The sequence below is a fragment of the Raphanus sativus genome, chromosome 7 (genome assembly GCF_000801105.2).
Source record: "Raphanus sativus cultivar WK10039 chromosome 7, ASM80110v3, whole genome shotgun sequence".
Taxonomy (NCBI): domain Eukaryota; kingdom Viridiplantae; phylum Streptophyta; class Magnoliopsida; order Brassicales; family Brassicaceae; genus Raphanus; species Raphanus sativus.
The window spans coordinates 15,530,815-15,551,543 of record NC_079517.1 but is presented as its reverse complement, the minus strand read 5'-3'; the positions used below and the strand labels follow the sequence as shown (position 1 = coordinate 15,551,543).

Sequence of the window (20,729 nt, the reverse complement as noted above, 5' to 3'; positions counted from 1 at the left end):
CGCTACGACGTCTCCTTCCGAATTTCCCATATATTAAACATTTAGTGATTTTGCACCATTTCAGATTTAGAAATAGTTTGTTTTATTCGTCATTATTACTTTGCAGAAAATCATCTTAAAGAAATCCCACTGGTGAGCCAGATAGAGTAAAATTTGGATCGATTGGTTATTGTAAATAATTTAAAAATGCGATTTCATGTTGGATGTGTTAGCATGAAAAAAGAAGAAGAAAAGACGGTGTAACTATATACTAATATTTATATATTAAATTAGTAAGTATGTATAGTTTCAGTTCAAAAAAAAAAGTATGTATAGCTGCGGTTTATTTATTTAATCTCTGGTGGGTAACCATCGAAGAAAGATTAACAGTTTATCGCCTGAAAGTTTTGTGACCACTCAACTATGTAATGTGAGATGAGAGTTTGGACCACCTCGATCAATGTTCTTCCACCTACTCTTTATTTTTAAAAAGGTAAAATAAAACATGAACGTTTTCTTTGTTACAATCACGCCTAATTAATTAAGATTTGCGTAATAGATTAGTCTCCCTTAATTAAGCCGAAATCGGCCAGAGAGACATGAATGTGCTTTGTCTCTTTCAGGACCACCCACCACGTACGTAAATTACGATAAGATTTAACATGAATTTAGTCGAATTTTTAACAAGCTTTTAGTTTTCACTGGAAGTGTTCATGCGAGTGTCACGTGTCTTGTTCTTGAATAACATGTGTATTAGTATTACTCTTACGTACGTTTTATTTTATTATCATTTTAATTTATATACACAAATTAAAAAAAATATTTAATTTAAATATTTCTAAAATAAAACCATATTTTAGCGGAAGTAGTTCTGTATGACATGCGTCATATAACCCATGTGAAGTCAGAAAAAAATAAATTTTTACTTGTGTTGAACAAAGAAAAAATATACTAATAAAATAAGTTTTTGATCCATGTACTCCCTCTGTATCATTTTAAGTGATGTTTAAGGTTTTTACACAATTATTAAGAAAATACAAAATTTTATGCACTTTATCTTGGTTATATAAAAATCACATTAAATAAAACAAGTTTAACCAATAACAAAATAGTACATGATTTTGTAATTGGTCACAAAATTTGAATGACATTTAATTTTACCTAGAATAGTGAGAACATCATATATTATGGACCAAAATAAAAATTTTAAAACTTCACTTAAAATGGAACAGAGGGAGTAATATATATGTTGACTTATAAATTAGCGCTGCTAAAATTTTTGGCTAATTCTACCATTTTTATACACCTAACCATATTTGAACCAATAAAACAATAAATTAAAAAATATTATTAATGAATTTTGAATTAAAATTTTAAAATGATTTATGTTAAATGAAAATTTCACTATATAACAAGAACTAAATTAAAATAGAATGCGTATGTAGTAATGTTTACGTGATGTACTAAATAATGAGCTGTACACACAATTAGTGCAGTTGTTTCGAGTTTCGTTTTTTATTTTTGAAAATTTTATAATTTTTTCAGCGAACGTATTTACCTCCATCGCGGTAGCTCTAGATAGTTTGGTCGGTCCACAAGAAACTAATACCTGATTGTGATAATGAAAAAATCCATCATTTTAACGTGAAAAGTCTTTTTTTAATAAGATAGATTTTCAAGGGAATTTAGGTTTTGAGTCTTAAATCTCTTTTAGATCCAAAATTAATCTTTGCTAATATTATCTTGTCATTTTTATCCAAAATCACAACAACACTAACGCAAGTGTTCAAAACCTCGCTAAATCCGTAGTTACATTAAATATATTTTAGTTGCATGGTTTACTTTTAAATGTATTCTTTTGTTGTCAACTTATACTCATGTATAAAATCACTGTGTTTTGAAGTATAAATGAGTTGGTCACTTTTTGTGTGTGTGTTTTAATTGATTATATATTATCATTGTTCCAGAAATAAGTTTCAGGGCCAAACAAATAAAATGTCAATAGTAAATATCAAACTATAAAACATGTCACCTTGTCCTTGTAAAAGCAAATTGTGGCAACCCATCCCATAAGCCGTACAACATACCTCAGTAATTCTCATGTTTATAAAAATCCAATAGTTTTCTCGATACTAGTCTTTTACTTTTTTTCAACAAAAGTAAACTATATTCCCAAGCGCAGATTATCATAGATCTACCCATCCCAACCATTTAGTTTTATACTATTAGAGAAAAGACTATTATTTTTATGCGTGATTTCCTGTCATTACCAAGTACCACAAAAAGAACTCTTAAACTTCTAAGAGTTGACCAAAATTTATTTAAGACCTCTTAGATTTTTGTTTTTTTTTTATTAAATTTAGTTTGTTTGTGAAACTTCATTTTGAAACTATACTTCCCTTATTTTATCTAATACTATTTATTTATTTTCCTATTTACTTATTTTAAAATAGGTCTTTCTAGGATTTTTTCTGAAATTTTGAAATTTACATTCTTTTTGAATTTTGTACGATTTTATTAAAATATTATAAAATAACAATTTTTTTTCTAATAACTGATGTATTAAAATTGAAATTGATAACTTGAATTAAATTAGATTGTAAAAAATAATTATCGAAAGTTAATCAATCTAGTTTTATAAAATTCCAATATAATGAAGATAAATGAAACGAGGATGGTTAAAAAAGGACAAGAAGCTCACATGAACAGAACCACATAATTGATGGGTCTCCCCCTCTTTCTCTCTCCTCTGAGCCCATCTCTCTATCAATCTTTTACATGAGCTCTCGCTCTCTCTCCCTCTCATCATTCATTAGTTCTTGAGAGATGGTATGATTCTAATTATACTTTGCTTTATCTTTCTTAGATTTGAAGAGCTTCTTGCTCCATAAACAGTAGAGAGAGAAAGCTTTAATTGTGAGGGATCAGACAGAAGAATCGTGCTAATCAGTGAAGTTAGGCGCAAACACCCCCACTTTCTACTTTTGCATAATTAGGTCAAATCTCATCCACCACCATACTCTCTCCTCCCATTTTCCCTTCTTTTCACAATTTCAAAACTAGGGTTTCATTTCTTGAATCTTTAACTTCTCTCTCAAACAAGAAGATGAATCAAGAAGAAGAGAAGCCTGTGGAAAAAGCTTCTTCAATGGAGAGAGAGCACATGTTTGACAAAGTAGTAACACCAAGCGACGTAGGGAAACTAAACCGACTCGTGATCCCAAAGCAACACGCGGAGAGATTCTTCCCTTTAGACAACTCTGACAACAACAAAGGTTTGCTTCTAAACTTCGAAGACCGAACAGGAAACTCATGGAGATTCCGTTACTCTTACTGGAACAGTAGCCAAAGTTATGTAATGACAAAAGGTTGGAGCCGCTTCGTCAAAGACAAGAAGCTTGATGCTGGCGACATCGTGTCTTTTCAAAGAGATCCTGGTAATAAAGACAAGCTTTTCATTGATTGGAGGAGACGACCAAAGATTCTAGATCATCATCATCAAACTGCTTATCAATTCTCCGGAGCTACGTTCCCTATCTTTTACTCTTTCTCTAATCCTCAGAACCTTTATCATCGATATCAGCGAGATCTTGGAATTGGGTATTATGTGAGGTCAATGGAGAGAGATCCAGCGGCTGTAATTGAATCTGTGCCGGTGATATTGCAAAGGAGAGCAGCACACGTGGATGCTATGGCTTCATCAAGTGGAGAGAAGAGGTTAAGGCTGTTTGGAGTGGATATGGAGTGGGGCGGAGGAGGTGGAGGAAGTGTGAATAGCACAGAGGAAGAGTCATCGTCCTCCGGTGGTAGTATGTCACGTGGCGGCGTTTCTATGGCTGGTGTTGGTTCTCATCTCCAGTTGAGGTTAGCGAGCAGTGATGATGAGTCTTTAGTAGCAATGGAAGCTGCAAGTGTCGATGAGGATCATCACTTGTTTACAAAGAAAGGAAAGTCTTCTTTGTCTTTTGATGATTGACTATGAGATTAATCACTACTTTAATACGCGTTATATATGATAATTATACATATTATATATATATGTGACACAAGGATGTCGTTCAAGATTTAGTGATTATATTAATAAATGTGATGTGTTCTTGGCAAACAGAAAAAAGAATTATGTTCTTAAGATTCAAATTTGGTTACAACCGAAGTCTTTTGTTTTGATTCTAAATTGTTCTTCAAAAAAGTTCGAAGCTTTTTCTCAATAAGTCTCCTATTAGCTTCGGTGGGTCAGAGTATAAAGAACATAAGCTTTGGATAGCTAGGGATCAGTGTTAAACTTAAAAACCCATGTCCCTCTGGTCAGAAACTAATCAGTCAGAAGATATGGGAGGTCTTACAAAAGGGAAATATATGCATGCATATGTAGACCTATATTTATAGTATGTAATTGCAATATTGTGTATACTGACATTAAATGGTCATTGATGTTTACTTTGTTTAGTTTATTTGATGGTTGATGTGCTGTTACCGCTGCATTTCTGAAGCTGTTGTTGCTGCCTAATTAGTCAAGCAAATTTTGCAGCTTGCAGGAGATGGGCAGAGACAAAAACAGATAATATAAAATTTACATTTCAAAATAATCTACCTTATCGTATAGTATTGAATAAGTAAGTAAAAATTATAGTTTTTTCAGATTGGTAAGGTTGAAAAGGAATAATCTGTTTCACATATATTGCTGACGCATTTATTGTTACAGAAATAAATGGATCTTTTACTTACTTCACGACCTGGTTTATTTGTCTTGATCATTGCAGCTCACTTACACTAATACACACACACACACATATATATATATATATATATATATATATATGTAGATAAAAGATAAACGCATGAAGTGTAACTTTAGGTCGGTTTGTTTATGTTTTGTTAACTCCGTTCATTTAATTGCATTCCTTGGTGATATACTGTTTTAGCTAAAACTAAAATATAATCAACATTAATACAATGTGATGATATGTACATGTGTATACTAGTTCTTGGTTATCATGATTCCTGCAATATATAGTCACAAGAATATATTAGTAGTCTATATATACTATAATAAGTAGAATCTAGGGCTTATATAGCTGGCTAATTCTGAGATTAGTTTAGAATATTTTGATATGTATAGATTTCCGGAGCCTCAGTGTATTGGTACAATAAAACTAAACAAGATTTTTTAGTTCACGCTTTTCTTGAATGATACTACAGATTAAAAAAATAAATAATCTAGAGCCTTTTGGGAGGATTGAAATAAATTTTGGGTGTGGCAACAGTTTTTGTCTGTTATAGGGTTTTGTTTTAGCATACTGCGAAGTAAGCCTATATATACTAGCATGAGCTACGAGCACATGCAGAGATGATAATGAAACAGTTACTATATAAAATATATAGCTCTGTCTACTATGTAAACAATAACAAGAAAATTTAAAGGCGTTATTACCAAATCTATGTAGATGATTATTGATTTAGCACAGAAATGGTTATTGATATATATATGCATGTGTGTGTGTATGTGTACGTTTTGCTATTTTTTTGTCGGAATCTAATCTTGAATAAAAGAAATTTATAGATATTTAACATTTATAGTTCGTTAAACCAAGCAGAATAAGGATTAAGGACCATGTCAGCTAAAGTTGATAGCCTATCCATACCATAGCTGTAAAAAAAGCCATCGAAATCAGCGAGGGCTATTTACCTATAGATCACATAATGTAATCATATAAAATCTATATGCATGTGACAGCAGATGAGATGCTAGACTACGCAATCAGGGCTGGCCATTGCGCCAAGCTAAAAAACCTCAAGCTTGAAGCAGATCTTTACATAAATAAGATTTGGTCTTAATTTTCTTCGTTTTTTTTCTTTTTCTTTTGGTCTTAATTGTCATAAAAACATCAGTGAAATAATACAACATTAAAAATTTATTAATGCAATGAATCAAATGAAAGAATTGTTCAAACGTAGTATATAGTTTAGTTATCTATATATGTCTAAATATCAATAAATCAAATGCAAGAAGAGTTCAAACTTAGTATATAATTTAATTATCTATATATGTCTAAGTATATATAGTTCTTAAATTTTTTTTATTTAAGTTTTTAGTATTGTTTTATTGTATCATTAAAATTTATTGATGTTTATAATATTCACCTAATTTAAAAATGAAGAACATTTTAAGAGATCAAGAATAAAAAAACATTTTGCTCATATGAACAAATGGAAAACCTTAACATGATCTCACATTTATAATTTTTTTTTTGGTAAAAAAAAGGTGGTTTTACCTCTTTGCTGGAAATCCAGACATTATAAATAGTCTTTCCCACTGAGTTGAACCCGAGTGGCAGAAGTTACCTCACCGTTGGTCACATTTATAATACTTACTGAAAACGTATGAATTATTTGCTAAAGTAATAGTAATTTTGTGTGCAACTTGTCTAACATCATTCCATTCTATAAAATGACAATTCAGTCGCAGGGTTGTCCTTGTCTCGTTTATGTTTTTTTTTTTGAGCAACTCGTTTGTCTTTTTTTATTTTGAGCAATTCGTTTGTGTCTAACATCATTCCATTCTACACTTCATTACAACAGTATCCAGTCGCAGGGTTGTCCTCCGTCTCCGTCATCACATTTATGTCTGTCTTTACACTTGTTTTATACGTCACTCGACTCGCTCCTCTTTTCTCACTAATGGACCGGTCCTATCCAAAAAGAAACCAATATTTAAGCTGTATGAAAACAAAACGCCGCGCAGTGCTAAATCACATAATTCAAACTGCAGAGCATCTCGATGTGAGAACTCCGAATCAAATTCTGCTGTGACACATATAGTTATCAAAAATTATAAAATGACCCACTCCAATTTTGTATTTATTTTACATTTAAATTTAATTCAAAAAGCATGTAAGATAACAAAAAAAACTAAGGGCCTCAACGTATTTACGGATTCATACCATTCATATCCAAACCCGACCCATAACCCGATCCGACCCAATTATTAACCATATTTTTTTTTTCTTTTTTTTTCTTCTCCACGGATGTTTCTTTCACCTTTAAACAAAATCAATTTTTTTTAAATGTTCATTAATTTCCTTTTACTTATTCCAAATCGGTTAACTCATAGTCATATTTAACTAATTATGTTTTGTCTAAAGTCGAATTTCATATCTTTCGTACAAGATTAGTGACAAAGAAAAACCCAGAATATTACTAGTACGACTAGTATGACTCCAACTAGTATAAATCAAACTAGTACAACTCGAACTAGTACAACTCGATCCAGCATAACTAGTACAACTAAAACAATTATAATTAGTACATATATATCGAGTATAAAGAATTGAGTATAACGAGTATAACTGGTACAACTAAAACACGTGTAACCAGTACAACTTTGTAATTAATATGTGTATTTCACCATATGAATGATGTTAAAAGAGTGGATGATGTAAATCCAATGAGACATGTCGATCTAAACTTCCCCGAAAGCATGTGTCAAAATACATGAATAGTATATTTTCACCAATATTATTTGATTTGAATAATTATTTGCTTACAAGTTTGATTAGTTATACTAGTTGTACTATTTCCAAAAAGATTCATCTTCATCTTTTTGCTTCCAAAACCGAAGAAGGTGGATGCGAAGCCAGAAAAATTTACAACATATGAAGATTTAGAAAAGTATCGTGTAAATGATGATGTAAAAATCATTATGAGTTCGGAAATGATGCATAAGTATTCATGTTTGGTGTTTGGAGTACAACAATAATAATCCAAGTCGTACAACTAGTTTAAATATGGTAGTAATAGTATTACTGGTTCAATTGTGCTAACACTTGAGTTGTGCTGATTTAACATTGAGTAGTAATTTCCCGCCTTAATATCCATTTTCTTATATATACATGAAAATAAGATAAAAATTAGACCAATTGTAAAGAACCAACGGCGCAAAAAAAACTTGAACTTGTAATTGATTTGTCGTTCATCCATGGCGTTAATCAGCGGCAATTGTTTGCAGTAAGAACAACGACATGAACAATTTGAATGGGAAAACTTGTGGTAGTGTAATACTTTTGTAGTTGTGTTATTTTTGTATGTGTCAAACTTTTAAAACTTGTGTGTTTCTGATTTATGAACTTGTGTTTGTTTTTCATAGTGTTGTTCAACTTATTTGAACTTGACGAGTTTTTGGTATAACTAATACAACCAGATTAAATATGGCATAATTACTTTAACAGTACAACTGGTACGACTGGTACAACTAAACGAAAGAAGATACCACTATCATGTTTAAAATGTGGTGCACATTTAAAATGTGGTGCACATTTAAAATGTGGTAAATAGCTAAAAAATGATAAATTTATTAACATGTAGTTGTACCAGTATTTTGGTTGTACAATCGTATACATAGTTGTACCGAATTTAGAGTTGTACAAGTTTGTACATAGTTGTATTTTCGTCCAGAATTTGAAATATGTAGTTGTACTAAATAGTAAATAATTATGCACCAGTTGTACTTCTTGTATATATTTAAATATCCAGAATACATACTATGGAATTAATAATTTTGTTAAAATATATCGATGTATATTTTTCAAAAATATAGTGAAAAACAAGTAAATAAACTTTTAAATTATAAGGTAGATCATGAAAGCTTATGTGAATTTGCAATAATTTTGGAAAATGGTAAAAATTCAGATAGTTAGGATGGATCATTCTAAGGATCTTCTAACTTGTGTAGTCTGCGGTTATTTTCATATAAAAAGCAAAATGAAAATTTAAAAGTTCTTAATTAAAGAAGTTGTACCAGTTATACTAGTATTTCATGTCTGGTATATATAAAGTAGTTGTACTAGTTATACAAATATTATAATATATAGTTATACTAGTCGTACCAGTATTACAACACAAAAACATGACTGATATATTATATGAACTTTTACCAATAGTACCTCACATAAACAACACATTACGAATTTTATCCATTACAAAGTTTTATAACACATAAATAACATCTCTAACACATAACTAAGTTCCACAACATATAAGCAAGGTCCATAACACATAAGTAAGACTCCTTCCCTCGTTGCTCCTTCCCTTGCTGCTGTTTTCTTCGTTGTGGCTTTCTTCGTAAGTAGTTTCTTCATAGTCATTGTCACCATTGTCGTTGTCATCTTTGTCACTGCTTGTTTAAGTCACTCGATATAATATTTATACTAGTAATACCAGTACTAGTAAACATATTGTATAAATTACTAATAGTTGTACTAGTTTGAGCATTCGTATGTTTCATATGAACAATCACAGCAGCACTAGTTGTATCATATTTACTACTCCAATTTTTCTAAAGAGTTATACTAACTTTTCTAAAGAATTATACTATTTATACAATTATTACTACACAAACCACTAGTTGTACCAGTTAAACATGTTGTTTACATGATTTCTGTTACGGGTTGTACCAGTTATACCATCTTATATTAACAACTTTCCTTCCACAATTTCATAACTCTAATTATATTTAACATCAAATCACTCTTGTTACCTTCTTATCTTTGGTTCTAACATGTTTCAATCGTCTAAATTATGAAAAACAGAGAGAGACACACACATAGGTACACATGGAGAGAGAAATAGATAAAGAGAGGGGGAGAGAGAGAGAGGGGATTACTCAAGTTCATCTATGAAGGAAGATACAATTTTTTTTGTAGAAGATTCAGCTGCTTGTCGTTTAATATATGGTTGAATGACAAAGAAAATAGATAAAGGAGAGTTTGGTTGGTGAAGAATTGAAAAGAAAAATTGAAAGGATGTGAGATTGATTTTTGTCGTGAATTGAAGAAGGAGTCTGCAGAAGAGAGGGATGGGTCCCATGCTGGAAGGAGAAGAAGAAAAAAATAGATCGTGTGGCTCTCTTTATTTTGATCAATGATGTCCTTTTATTAATGGTCTTATTGTAATTTCTCATATTTTGGAGTCATGTAGAATAAATTAGGTTGTAGAGAATAGTTTTGTGGGGGTTATGTCTCATTAGAGATTAAAGCCTTTGTGTATTCGTCTCCAATGACCTTCTAGTGCGGCAGGAAATCGAGTTTCAAGATCGCAGGAATCCATCGCAAGTATCGTAGATTAGCTCTTGTTCCTCACTTAAAGTTCAGATTTCAGTTTTGTTGCGATTTGATTATCAAGTTTTTGTATTAAAAGTGTCATTTTCTCAACATTATGTTGTGATATTCTTTAGTTGCTATGGACTAAAGCTCCAAAATCAACTTGAAGTGATGGATCAACGTTTTGAAAATGCAAGTTAACCCTTTTCAAATTCGTGATCATAGATTCTTTGGAAAACATAATTTAGCTTTTTTGTGTTTGGGTAAATGGTCAAATAGATGGAATTCAAGAACGCTTGACATTTATAGGTTAAGGAAATTCGTTGGCATTTCTAAAGTCTGGACACAAGAAAGTTGCTCTAAGGACATCTACAAAGCCTCTTTATTCTAAAGTTTGATAACACATCAAAAATAAAGTTTGAGCGTGTTTCTCTCCGATAACAAAAATTTATAATGAACCTTTAAAACTTTTATATTTTACATAATAATCCTTGTGGTTAACCAAACTTAACTAGATGCATATATCTTTTACTATAACTATAAAATATCTAGCAAAATTATTATAAAACAAAATTAATTAAGCATATAAATAAAAACATACAAACTAAAAAGTTAAATTTAAACAAATTACATATTTATTCATTATAATTACCTCCATAATGATCTTATATATGATCAATTGTATTTTTCAGTTTCTTGTATTTTGTATTTATTTGCTGTAATACTACCTTTGTATAATATTTATTATAGTGTTCATCAAATTTTCCGGTAATTAAAAAGGACTAAACTGATGGAGTAAGACAGTTATTAACTTTATTTAAAACCTACAAAAGTACAAGGAGTAGTAAATTAAAGAATCTTAAATATAAGGTTTTGTAAAGTGGATTCTACGAGAATAATTCTTTTTTAAGGTTTTAAGCTTGCTTTTAAGAGGGTTTTTGGAGATGCTTTTAAGCATGCAAAAGGAATTGAAGAGAGTAGATGAAGTGTTGGACACTGTTGGAGAAAAGATTTCATTTTGGAAATATTTAAGGGACTTGAGTAATATATAGAAACTTGGGCCACTCCATTTATCGTCAATTGATTTTAAGTTAGAAGCCTAAGAAAACTTATCATGATATCAGCGGAGACCCACACCCTGAGTCATTAATCTGACCTGAAAAATCGTCTGATCATCTCATTAGCCGATAGCCTATAGGAAATTCAGTTTTGCCGAAATTATTAGAAAATAAAACATTATTTCAGAGGGAATATGATAGATTCTGCGAGTGCGAGATTAATAATTATACTATCAATATCTTGAAGAAGGGTATTGGAAAGAAAATTTTATTCTCACATTGGAAATATTTAAAGGACTTTAGTAATATATAAGAGATTTGAGACACTTTATTTACCGCCAATTAACTTTAAGTTGGAATTACAGAAAACTTATTAAACACCATAGCGTATTCGCAATCAACAAAAGTTGGTAATTCAAACATTTAAACAAATAGTAGCACTGATTAATATATTCTCAGAACTTAAACTTGGCAAATGGCAATACAAAACAAAATATTGGAGGACCAAGCTACTGAACCAGTTCGGATCATGAAAGGACAATGCATCTTCATTGTGGTGCGATCTCTTCTCTACTTGTTTTACAATCAGTATCATATAAATGGAATGGAACTTGGTAAAGCGAGTCCAATGCATGTTTGTTGGGATTCAAAAAGCGAAAGCTTCACTCTATTGTATATAAACTCTGGAGCTGGTTTCATAAAACAGAGCTTTAGATGATTTCGATCAAGTGAGATGTTGGAAACTAGTACCCGACATTATTATTATTCTCCTCTATATGTTACATGAACTAGAAAAGCTGGAACTAAAAAAGAGATCCTTCCATGGTTAGTTGTTCTGATCTTGCAGTGCTCTTTCGGATCTGTATGAAACACCTTGAGATGGCTCCAGTGTTCTCACTTCTTACTTGGACAGTAACAAGTCTGGCGAATCAGCAGGTAACTATCATCACTGTCTATTCCATCTGCTCACAGTTTCTTACCAGAGAGAGATCCTCCATGTGTTCTTGCATCATCTAGATTTGACAAAGTGGTGGAGTTTTGTATTTGGTTAGGGAAAGCAACACATGACGGCGGTACAGATTGGGGGAAGTAGTTTTCGGCCGGATTGAAAAATGCAGAGTTTTGCATCGGCATTAGTCCAGGATGGTTAAGAAACATTTGCATATCTGCTGAGTAACCAGATCCTAGAACAGGCGGAGGCAGAAACTGTGGTACGCCCATTTGCATACATGTTGGTAGACCCATCTGAGAGTAATGCGGCCCAAAAGGCAACATCATTGCTGGTGCAACAAAGCCGTTACTCATCGTCATCATCTGCCATCCAAGATTTTATACAGGTTAGAACAAGAATCTCTAGATTGATATATGAAGTATTTATGTTTTGTTATATACCTGAACTTGAAGTTGAAGGTTCGTCACATAATTAATTGCTTCATCCAACGTTGATTCGTTATCCTCCTATAAACAGTTGAGTATTTTTAAGGTAATGTAAAGTAATGGTAAAATCTACAGAATCTTCTCTTTTGAAACAGATTAAAGAGTTTGTTATTGTGGACAAACCTTGTCAGACTTGGGTAATAAATTCTGTAAAGCACGCAATTTCTTGTTGATATCGTTTCTTTGCTTCTGTTATGCATCAGAGAACAAAATGAATCAGATTCAGGTTTTTTTTGCTAAGTTTCTATGAGATTTACTTACTTTTTCAGGTGAGTTATAAAGCTCGTTACTTCGTCTTCTCTTGACCAAAGCTTTTCTTGTTCTTGCAGGGACTCGTGGCCTCGGATCTGACTCATCCTGCGCTGAGACAAAAACCATCTTTAGACAGTAACCTTAACAAACAGATAAAAAACCAAACCAAGAATCAATCATCTTACACTGCTTAGATACGTCGACCATTCACTGTCTGCAGTAAAATCTGTGGAGTCAAAGCTGAATTCGACCGACCTTTTAGCAACCACCACAGATTGCTCATCAGGAGGTATAAACTCGACCTCCTGATAATCAACCACCATGTTCTTTGATGAACAATCTTTCAAAGTCTGAATCAAAGTAAGTTGATTCATCAGCATGTTTGTTTCATATTCAACAACATGATGTTCTGGAACAAACCTGCTTGAAATCCTCGTTATACTCATCCTCGTACAAATCCACGATCGACTTGGTACGTTGATTCTGCAGAGAAAAGGCGTTAGATCTTTGGCTCTTTGCAAGAAACTGCCCGTTCTCAAAAACAAGCTCCATATACTCTTGATCTGTTAACCTGCAAGAACAATAAATCAGCTTGGTAAGAACAAACATCAGCTACATCAGCTTGTGTGTGTATTTGTTATGTTGAATTCAAGAACTTACTTTGGTCTGAAGGTAGATGATGATGGAGAAGTCATCTTTGTCTTTGTTGAATGATCCCAAAAGGCTTTTGTCTTCGTTTGGAAGAGTATGTGAAAGTTATCTTTCTTTTTGTTGATCAACCTCACTGCCTTTTAGCTCTTTTATATACTTCACTTTTGTTTTTTTTTTCTTCTTATTTTATTATTATTGTTTATGTCAACTATTTTTCTTTCTCAGGTGCAATTAATCTCCCAGTGCAGTACTGTTCACTGGTACTATGTCGAATCTCAGCATCTTTTTTTTTCATACCTTTTTATACTTCACATTTCAAAAACATTATTCAAATGATCAAGAAAATCACACAAGATATGGGACCACAACATATACAAATATATTTTGTGATACATCAGTGGAAAGAACAAAAATATATTTCATCAGTTTTTTGACAAAAAAAAATATTTCATCAGTTTTCGTTATCTCCCATAAATCGATAATCACATGATAATAATATGTCGACAAAATACAAGGTTAACTGTTTACGACAAAAGAAAAAAAAAGAAGGAACGGGCCAAAAAGCCCACGTGGGTAGTACAAGGACAATGGAGAATGGGCTGGGCCCGCCACAATATACTAATGGGACCCACGTCGAGTTTTGGCAGCATTCTCTTCAAATGAGTAAAAATGAAGAAAGGAAAAAAAGGAAGGGCGTGAAGTTCACGTGAAAGCCACGTGCTTGATAGCCCCATTTGTGTCCTTTTGTCCCCTTTTGCACTGTATATTAGACATTTGTCCTCCATTACAATGACTCACACTCTCGTGCATTCTTTTATTTTCGTTTCGGTTTCGATATTTCCAAATTACTCTCGCCATGCTTTTTTTACGATATCACATCTGGTCATGACTCATGACATGATTTTGTTGCTCAATAAACTTTTTTTTTTTTTGGCTAAAGGTTGCTCAATAAACTGGTATCGATCATGCTAAATCGAGTAAATCAGCTGTTAGAGAGAAAGTGCGAGATATTTTTTCTTCTAATGTCCATGGCTTTCGTAGCATTGGTGATGGAATTTCTCTTATATGTTTTTTTTTTTATAATCCAGGGTTCTTTTCTTCGCGGATCATTTCTCGATCTGGTCAGGCAGAAGTCTACTTCACCCGAGAGAATATTAATCTGGGTCGAAGCCCAGTACCGCTAATGGTGACATGGAAGAGGCAGTTCGCCACCGCTTGATGTCGAATCCGTGAACATGACAATTGGTCCCCAAAATCTTTTGTCAGGCGGATTACCTCATCCCGTCAATTTCTCTTATATGTTCCTTTTATTTTTTTTGTTGTTTACTTATTAGAGTGGTTTTTGGTTGTTTTTTTGTAAGGGCTTTGAAAAATATTTTCACCTTTTTTTCTGTAACTTTTTTTCACTTTTTTTACTTCTATAACAAGAGATATATATATTCGTTTTTGTCAGATTGTTGGTAATATTTTGGTTAAATGGTCTTTTCCTGAACATATTTATCTAAAAAACTCTGGTTGCAGTAGATTTCTACGATTTCCGTCTTAGGTCATACGATTCATTGGAGATCTCTGGTTGGATCTCAAGCGACTGAATTGGTGTGGTTTGCCTCAATATTGATTAAAATTGTCTCTACTGCTTCTTCTTTCCATGCGTCCTGTTTCTGGTGTATTCCGGTAGGTCGATGGGAAGCTGCTCCAGTGACGATCTTCTGGCGGTGTTGTTGTTGGGTGCGATGGTTTGTCTCCGGCGTGTTCCGGCGAAATATAGTCGTTTCGTCTTCTCCGGCTAAAACTTCGGCCTTTGGTTCACGAAGCGTGATTAGGCGATGTGTGTCCCTTACGATCGGTAGAGTTGAAAGGTGGAAGGTGGCTTGGCATCTCCTTCACGCGTGTCTCAATGCGTTTGTCGCTTGTCCACGTGGTGGGATGGATGAATCGGTGCCTTTCTCAACGGTTTTAATCTTTGGGCTTGAGGCTCATGTTGTTTGTATCAGGTTTGGCCAGTTGGTTTGGGTCTTTGTAATGTTTCCGTTAGATTTAGTCTATTTGTGTTTGGACCCATTAATAAAACTTAAGATGGCAAAAAAAAAAACGTGATTGAGTCTGTTATGATGAAAATAGCAAATTCAATATTGTGAAAATGTAAATCAAAATTAGTTTGGTATTATATATTAATAAAAACTCAACTTTGGTTTCAGTGTACGATTCATTATTGATTATCGTTTTTATCAGATCATAATATTTAACGGTTTATATGTGTTTTCAAGAACATATTAGTTTTCTTAATGTTATATATTCTATTATTTTTTTGTCAAGTTATATATTCTATTAACTTTTAAATTATTATCATTGATGCGCTCGATTATAAATTCCACCAAATTCCCCATCAAAATTTCCAAACCCACCAAATCTAAGACCCTCAAAAAAAATTACGATACTCCTAATACAATAAAGAGAAATTGGTCTGTATGACCAAGAAAAAAAATATAATAGGTACATAGCCAATGTCATAACTTTTCTATATATACACTTCATTTTATGTAATAATACATTTATGTCCCTGAAATTAACTGGTGCAACCTGTTAGAGAAAAAAATTATTAATCAATTTTTCTATCACGTGATATCATCTCTCATTAATTCGTGTACACTGGTAAACTATTTTTTCAGTTTTTTATTCTATGTGCCCCATATAGCATGGAACATGAACTGCTACATGTTTTACTTTGACATCACTTATTTCCCTTAACAGAGTAAAAATTATCTTTAGCCGTTACACCTTATTACATGACTTCTTAGAATTCTTTCATATATCAAATCTGTTATCAAGTCTTTGCCATTTATTCCATCGATTAAGTAGTACTCTCTCACACCTAGTGACGTCATCCCCATCACATACTTTCACCTACTTCAACAGTTTTTCTTTTCTACGTGAACCATGTAAAATAGAATAAATATTATATTACTTTCATGTTTTGCTATTTGTATTGGGATTTATATTTTTGTTTTGGGTTTAGTGATCAACGAATTTGGGTTTAGTATGGATAGTTTGGGTTCACACTGGTAAAGCAGTAAGTATTTCAATGTTAGCATATAAATAGTTTCACGTATTTCAATAGTTTTTCAATTCTATGTAAACCATGTAGAATGGAACATAATATTGTATTATTTTCATGTTTTATTATTTGGATTGAGGTTTATATTTTTGTTTTGGGCTTAGTACGGATATTTTGGGTTCGCTCTGGCAAAACATTAAATATTTCAATGTCAGCATATAAATAACTTTACCTACTTCAACAATTTTTCAATTCTATGTGAACCATGTAGAATGGAACATAGTACTGTACTATTTTCCTTGTTTTACTATTTGGAGTGGAATTTATATTTTTGTTTTGGGTTTAGTGATCAATGGTTTTAGATTTACTATGGATAGTAGAGCAGTAAGTATTTCAATGTCAACATATAAATATATTTACATTTTCTATTATTCCCTGGTATTCTATTTTGGATATATAGAATAGTAAGTATACATAACATATGATTTTTGTAGCGCCACAAAACCAACAACATCATAAGTAACTGGTAACCTATTGAAGAAAAGGGTATCACCGGATGAATTGTGTGTTAAATACCTGATATTACATTATGTCAAAATCAATGCTAGTTACTTAATTTACATGTGATATATGGCTAGTTCACAAATTAACCCTACAATAAACCTCCTGAATCAATCACGGGGTTATTGCATAATAAAAAAGGGAAACTAGGTCAGATGGCTACAAAAAAATGATAATTTAGTATGTAACCAAAAAAGTACATTTACTATTTCTATAATATATACTGTATTTTCTTTATTACCAGGTCAATGAAAACTCAAATTACATTTTTTCGATTGTCGGTTACCACTGTATTTCTTCTATTCCCACCACTTTTTCTTATATTATTTTATATTGTTCCATTTTATTTGACGGTTAATAAAAATGTTCTATTTTATTTAGGAATATATTTTGATATTTGGGTTTAGGGTTTACATTTGGAATAAGATTTAGTGATTAGAATTTAGGGTTTAGATTTATAAGGTGAATGGGTATAGTTGAAATCAGCATTAACTTCTTTCATGCAATCATAGACATTTCATAATTTCACAATTTGTACTATGTTATTTATTATATTCTATTCTATTTGGGTTTAAAGTTTATATCTGGGTTAATAGTGTATATTTAAGTTTAGAGTTCACTGATTAGAATTTAGGGTTTAGGACCTGACTGGTTTAACCGCAGCTGTTGCGTTTGCGGCTGCGGTTTCAAGCGTTTTTTAGAGATTTGCGACTGGTACAACGGTTAGTAATTGTTGCGTTTGCGGGACTCTTGTGACTGGTAAACTACCAAACGCAACGTATGTTAAATAATAAATTAACAATATTTATATTTTATATAATTATAAAAATATTTAAAATTATAAAAATATAATAAGTATAAATTTTATATTTATAAAATCATATTATTAAATTTTAAAATTTATATTTATAAATCATATTATTAAATTTAATAATTTATAGAAAATATTTTGGTTTGAAATTTTTATAATATAAATTAAAATATAATATGTATACATTTTACAATTTCTATTATTTCAATTTAAAAAATTTATTGGATATTTTTAGTATTATTTTTATTTATTTTGTTTAAAAAAAAATTTATCCTCCCCAACTGTCCGCAACAACAAACGCTAACTAGAACCAGCTTTTGATTTTAAGAGCTTTGGAGCGGTTTGAAGCGATTTGTAGCATTTTCTATGATTATTTCGAAACACCAACAACCGCTGCGAACCGCAAAAGTTGCGTTTGCGGGTGGTAGCGGGGAAACCAGTCATACCCTTAATGTTCTATTTTGTTTAGAAATATAATTTGATATTTGAGTTTAGAATTTACATTTAGATTAGAGTTTTCATTGGATTAAGGTTTAGTAATTAGAATTTAGGGTTTAGTATTTATAATGAGAATGGGGTATGGTTGAAATCATAAACCATTTTATAATTTCATTAATATGAACTATACCATATGTAAAATGTTCTATTTTATTTACTCTATTTATCTTCTTCCATATTTTGATATTTAGGGTAGAGTTTATATTTTATTTTAGGGTTTAGTGATTAGTGTTTTTGATTTAGTTAGGGAAAGTCTGTGTTGATGTTAGGATAAACATTATATCTTTCTTTGCAATCATTAACATTTTAAAATTTGAACAATATATACTATGTTATTTTGTTTATTGCCATTTAGAATGTTCCATTCTATTTATCTTTTATCACAACTATTATTTAATTGTCATTGTCGTCTTTGAGATACTTCAATATCATTTATTTACCGGTAACTTACATAAAAAAAGATATAACCAAAAAAAGAATAAATGCTATATCTTTAATTTTGTCTACAAAAATTGGTTATTACACCAATTAGCCATAAAAAACCAAATAATAATAATAATTGAAATAAAACATAGTAGACAATAGTTCTACAAAAGGGCACGCACGTAACACCTCAATATATATATATATTTTTTGACGAATAACACCTCAATATTAACACGCACGCACTCCGTATCTTTGCTTTATCGAGTTTCATTCATTCATACATTACTGGATTAAGCTTCAACGATCTGTCAAAAAAGGAAAATTTCTCTCTCTTTTTGCTCTGTTCCCTCTCTACGATCTGTCACAGAGGAAGGAGGAGAGAAATCTCAGGCCAGCTTTTCTGGCGAATCTCGACCCTGTTTGGGTCTTCTCTTCCAGCGGCGCATCTGTATCTAGGTGGTCGGCTGGCTTTGGTTTCTGGTAACTCGCGTTCTCTTTGACGGAGTTCCCGGCTTTTGGCTCCGGTGAAACACCTTTCCCTTCGGTGATGCACCGGCTTTTGGCTCCATCGATGTGCATCTCGGATTTTTCTTCCGGTGGCGTTGATTGGCTTCTATCCGAGTTAACTCGGATTCCTACGAGTTCCGTGGCCATCCAATTTGGAGATTTCGGTTGGACCTCCAGCTTTTAAATCGGAGTGGTTTGGTTCGATATTGACTAAGATCATCTCTACGGCTTCTTCTTCCAGAGTCTTTTTTCCGGTGTGATCTGGTGGACCGACTGAAGCTGCTCCGGTGATGATCTTCTAGCGGTGATGATGTTGGGTGCAAAATGGCTTGTCTCCGGCGGGTTCCGGCGAAACATTGTCGTTTCGTTTTTCTCCGGTGAAAGCTTCGACCTCTGGTTCACGAAGCTGTGAGTAGGTGACGCGTGTCTCGTGCGTTCGTTGGGGCAAACACGTGGACGGTAACACGTTGGTCTTTGGACGCGTGGTTGGTGCCGTCTTCTTTGAGTTTTCGGCCTTAAGTTTGGGTTTATGTGCCCTTTTGTGGGCTTTTTTATTTTGGTTGTTTGTAATAGGGCATTTGGGCTCGGGATATCGTTCGGGCTTGGTCCTGTTGGATCTTGACCCATTAATAAACTTTCAGATGGCAAAAAAAAAAGCTTCAACGACTTTAAATATAATAAGATAAATGAAAAAGGAACGTTACTAATACCTCACTAGATTGCCCGGCCTCCTAGACTACTTTAGATCTTTAGAGCATCTCCATCAATAAACCCCTCTTGAGGTTCATTTTTTTAATTTTTTATTATTAAATTTTTCTTTTTCTTTTTGATTTTTTTTTTTTAAAAAAATAAAAAAATAGACCAATCGTGGACCACCACGACACGTAGGGCCCGCACTACAGTGAAGAGTTTTAGGAGAGAAAGGTTCATTCTAAAGGAACTGCACGGGACGAGTTCATTGCATATAGATATTATAATAATTTTATTTCCTCGATATGCATGTGAACTCATTGAAAGAGCTTTAAATAGGGATGCTCCTAGACCAAATCTAAATCTTCCTCTATTTTGAATTTTTTTAATTGTGTTTAAAGAAAATATGTTCTCACTCCTTTTAAAGGAGATCCGACATGCCTTTTCTTTTGGGCTGCAACGAGTAAATAAAGTCATCTTTTTTTTTTTTCATCTAGAGATATTATTAAAAGGACAAGCCCAAAAATGGGACAAGCCCAACATCATTACAAAACAGCCCGAAGACCCAAACTACAAAGAAAGCCCGACAGAAGGGCCAAACAACATGGGCCAAGCCCAAAACTTTAAACCAAACGGTGTGCCCAGCCACGTGTGAGAACCTTCGCGAACCAGGCCACGTGTTCCAACTGGGCTTCGCTCGAGACACGCGT

General features: G+C 32.6%; 2 protein-coding genes and 1 long non-coding RNA gene across 3 annotated transcripts; 1 reads left to right on the top strand and 2 right to left on the bottom strand.

Annotated features, from left to right (window-relative positions):
- Window positions 1–2,679: 2,679 nt before the first annotated feature.
- Window positions 2,680–4,146, top strand: LOC108815500 (B3 domain-containing transcription factor NGA2). The gene has a single exon (XM_018588081.2). The coding sequence runs from the start codon at window positions 3,086–3,088 to the stop codon at window positions 3,953–3,955; it is 870 nt and encodes a 289-aa protein (XP_018443583.2). The 5' UTR covers window positions 2,680–3,085; the 3' UTR covers window positions 3,956–4,146.
- Window positions 4,147–8,866: 4,720 nt separating this feature from the next.
- Window positions 8,867–10,037, bottom strand: LOC130497513 (uncharacterized). Its single transcript, XR_008936490.1, has 2 exons — window positions 9,638–10,037; window positions 8,867–9,148 (listed from the first exon to the last, which is right to left on the bottom strand). It is a non-coding gene; the product is annotated as an uncharacterized LOC130497513 (long non-coding RNA).
- Window positions 10,038–11,865: 1,828 nt separating this feature from the next.
- Window positions 11,866–13,637, bottom strand: LOC108814735 (transcription factor PIF6). The gene is made up of 7 exons (XM_018587358.2): window positions 13,481–13,637; window positions 13,241–13,391; window positions 13,006–13,170; window positions 12,830–12,925; window positions 12,692–12,757; window positions 12,524–12,589; window positions 11,866–12,445 (listed from the first exon to the last, which is right to left on the bottom strand). The coding sequence occupies exons 1-7, from the start codon at window positions 13,513–13,515 to the stop codon at window positions 12,098–12,100; spliced, it is 927 nt and encodes a 308-aa protein (XP_018442860.1). The 5' UTR covers window positions 13,516–13,637; the 3' UTR covers window positions 11,866–12,097.
- Between the last annotated feature and the right edge of the window lie 7,092 nt (window positions 13,638–20,729).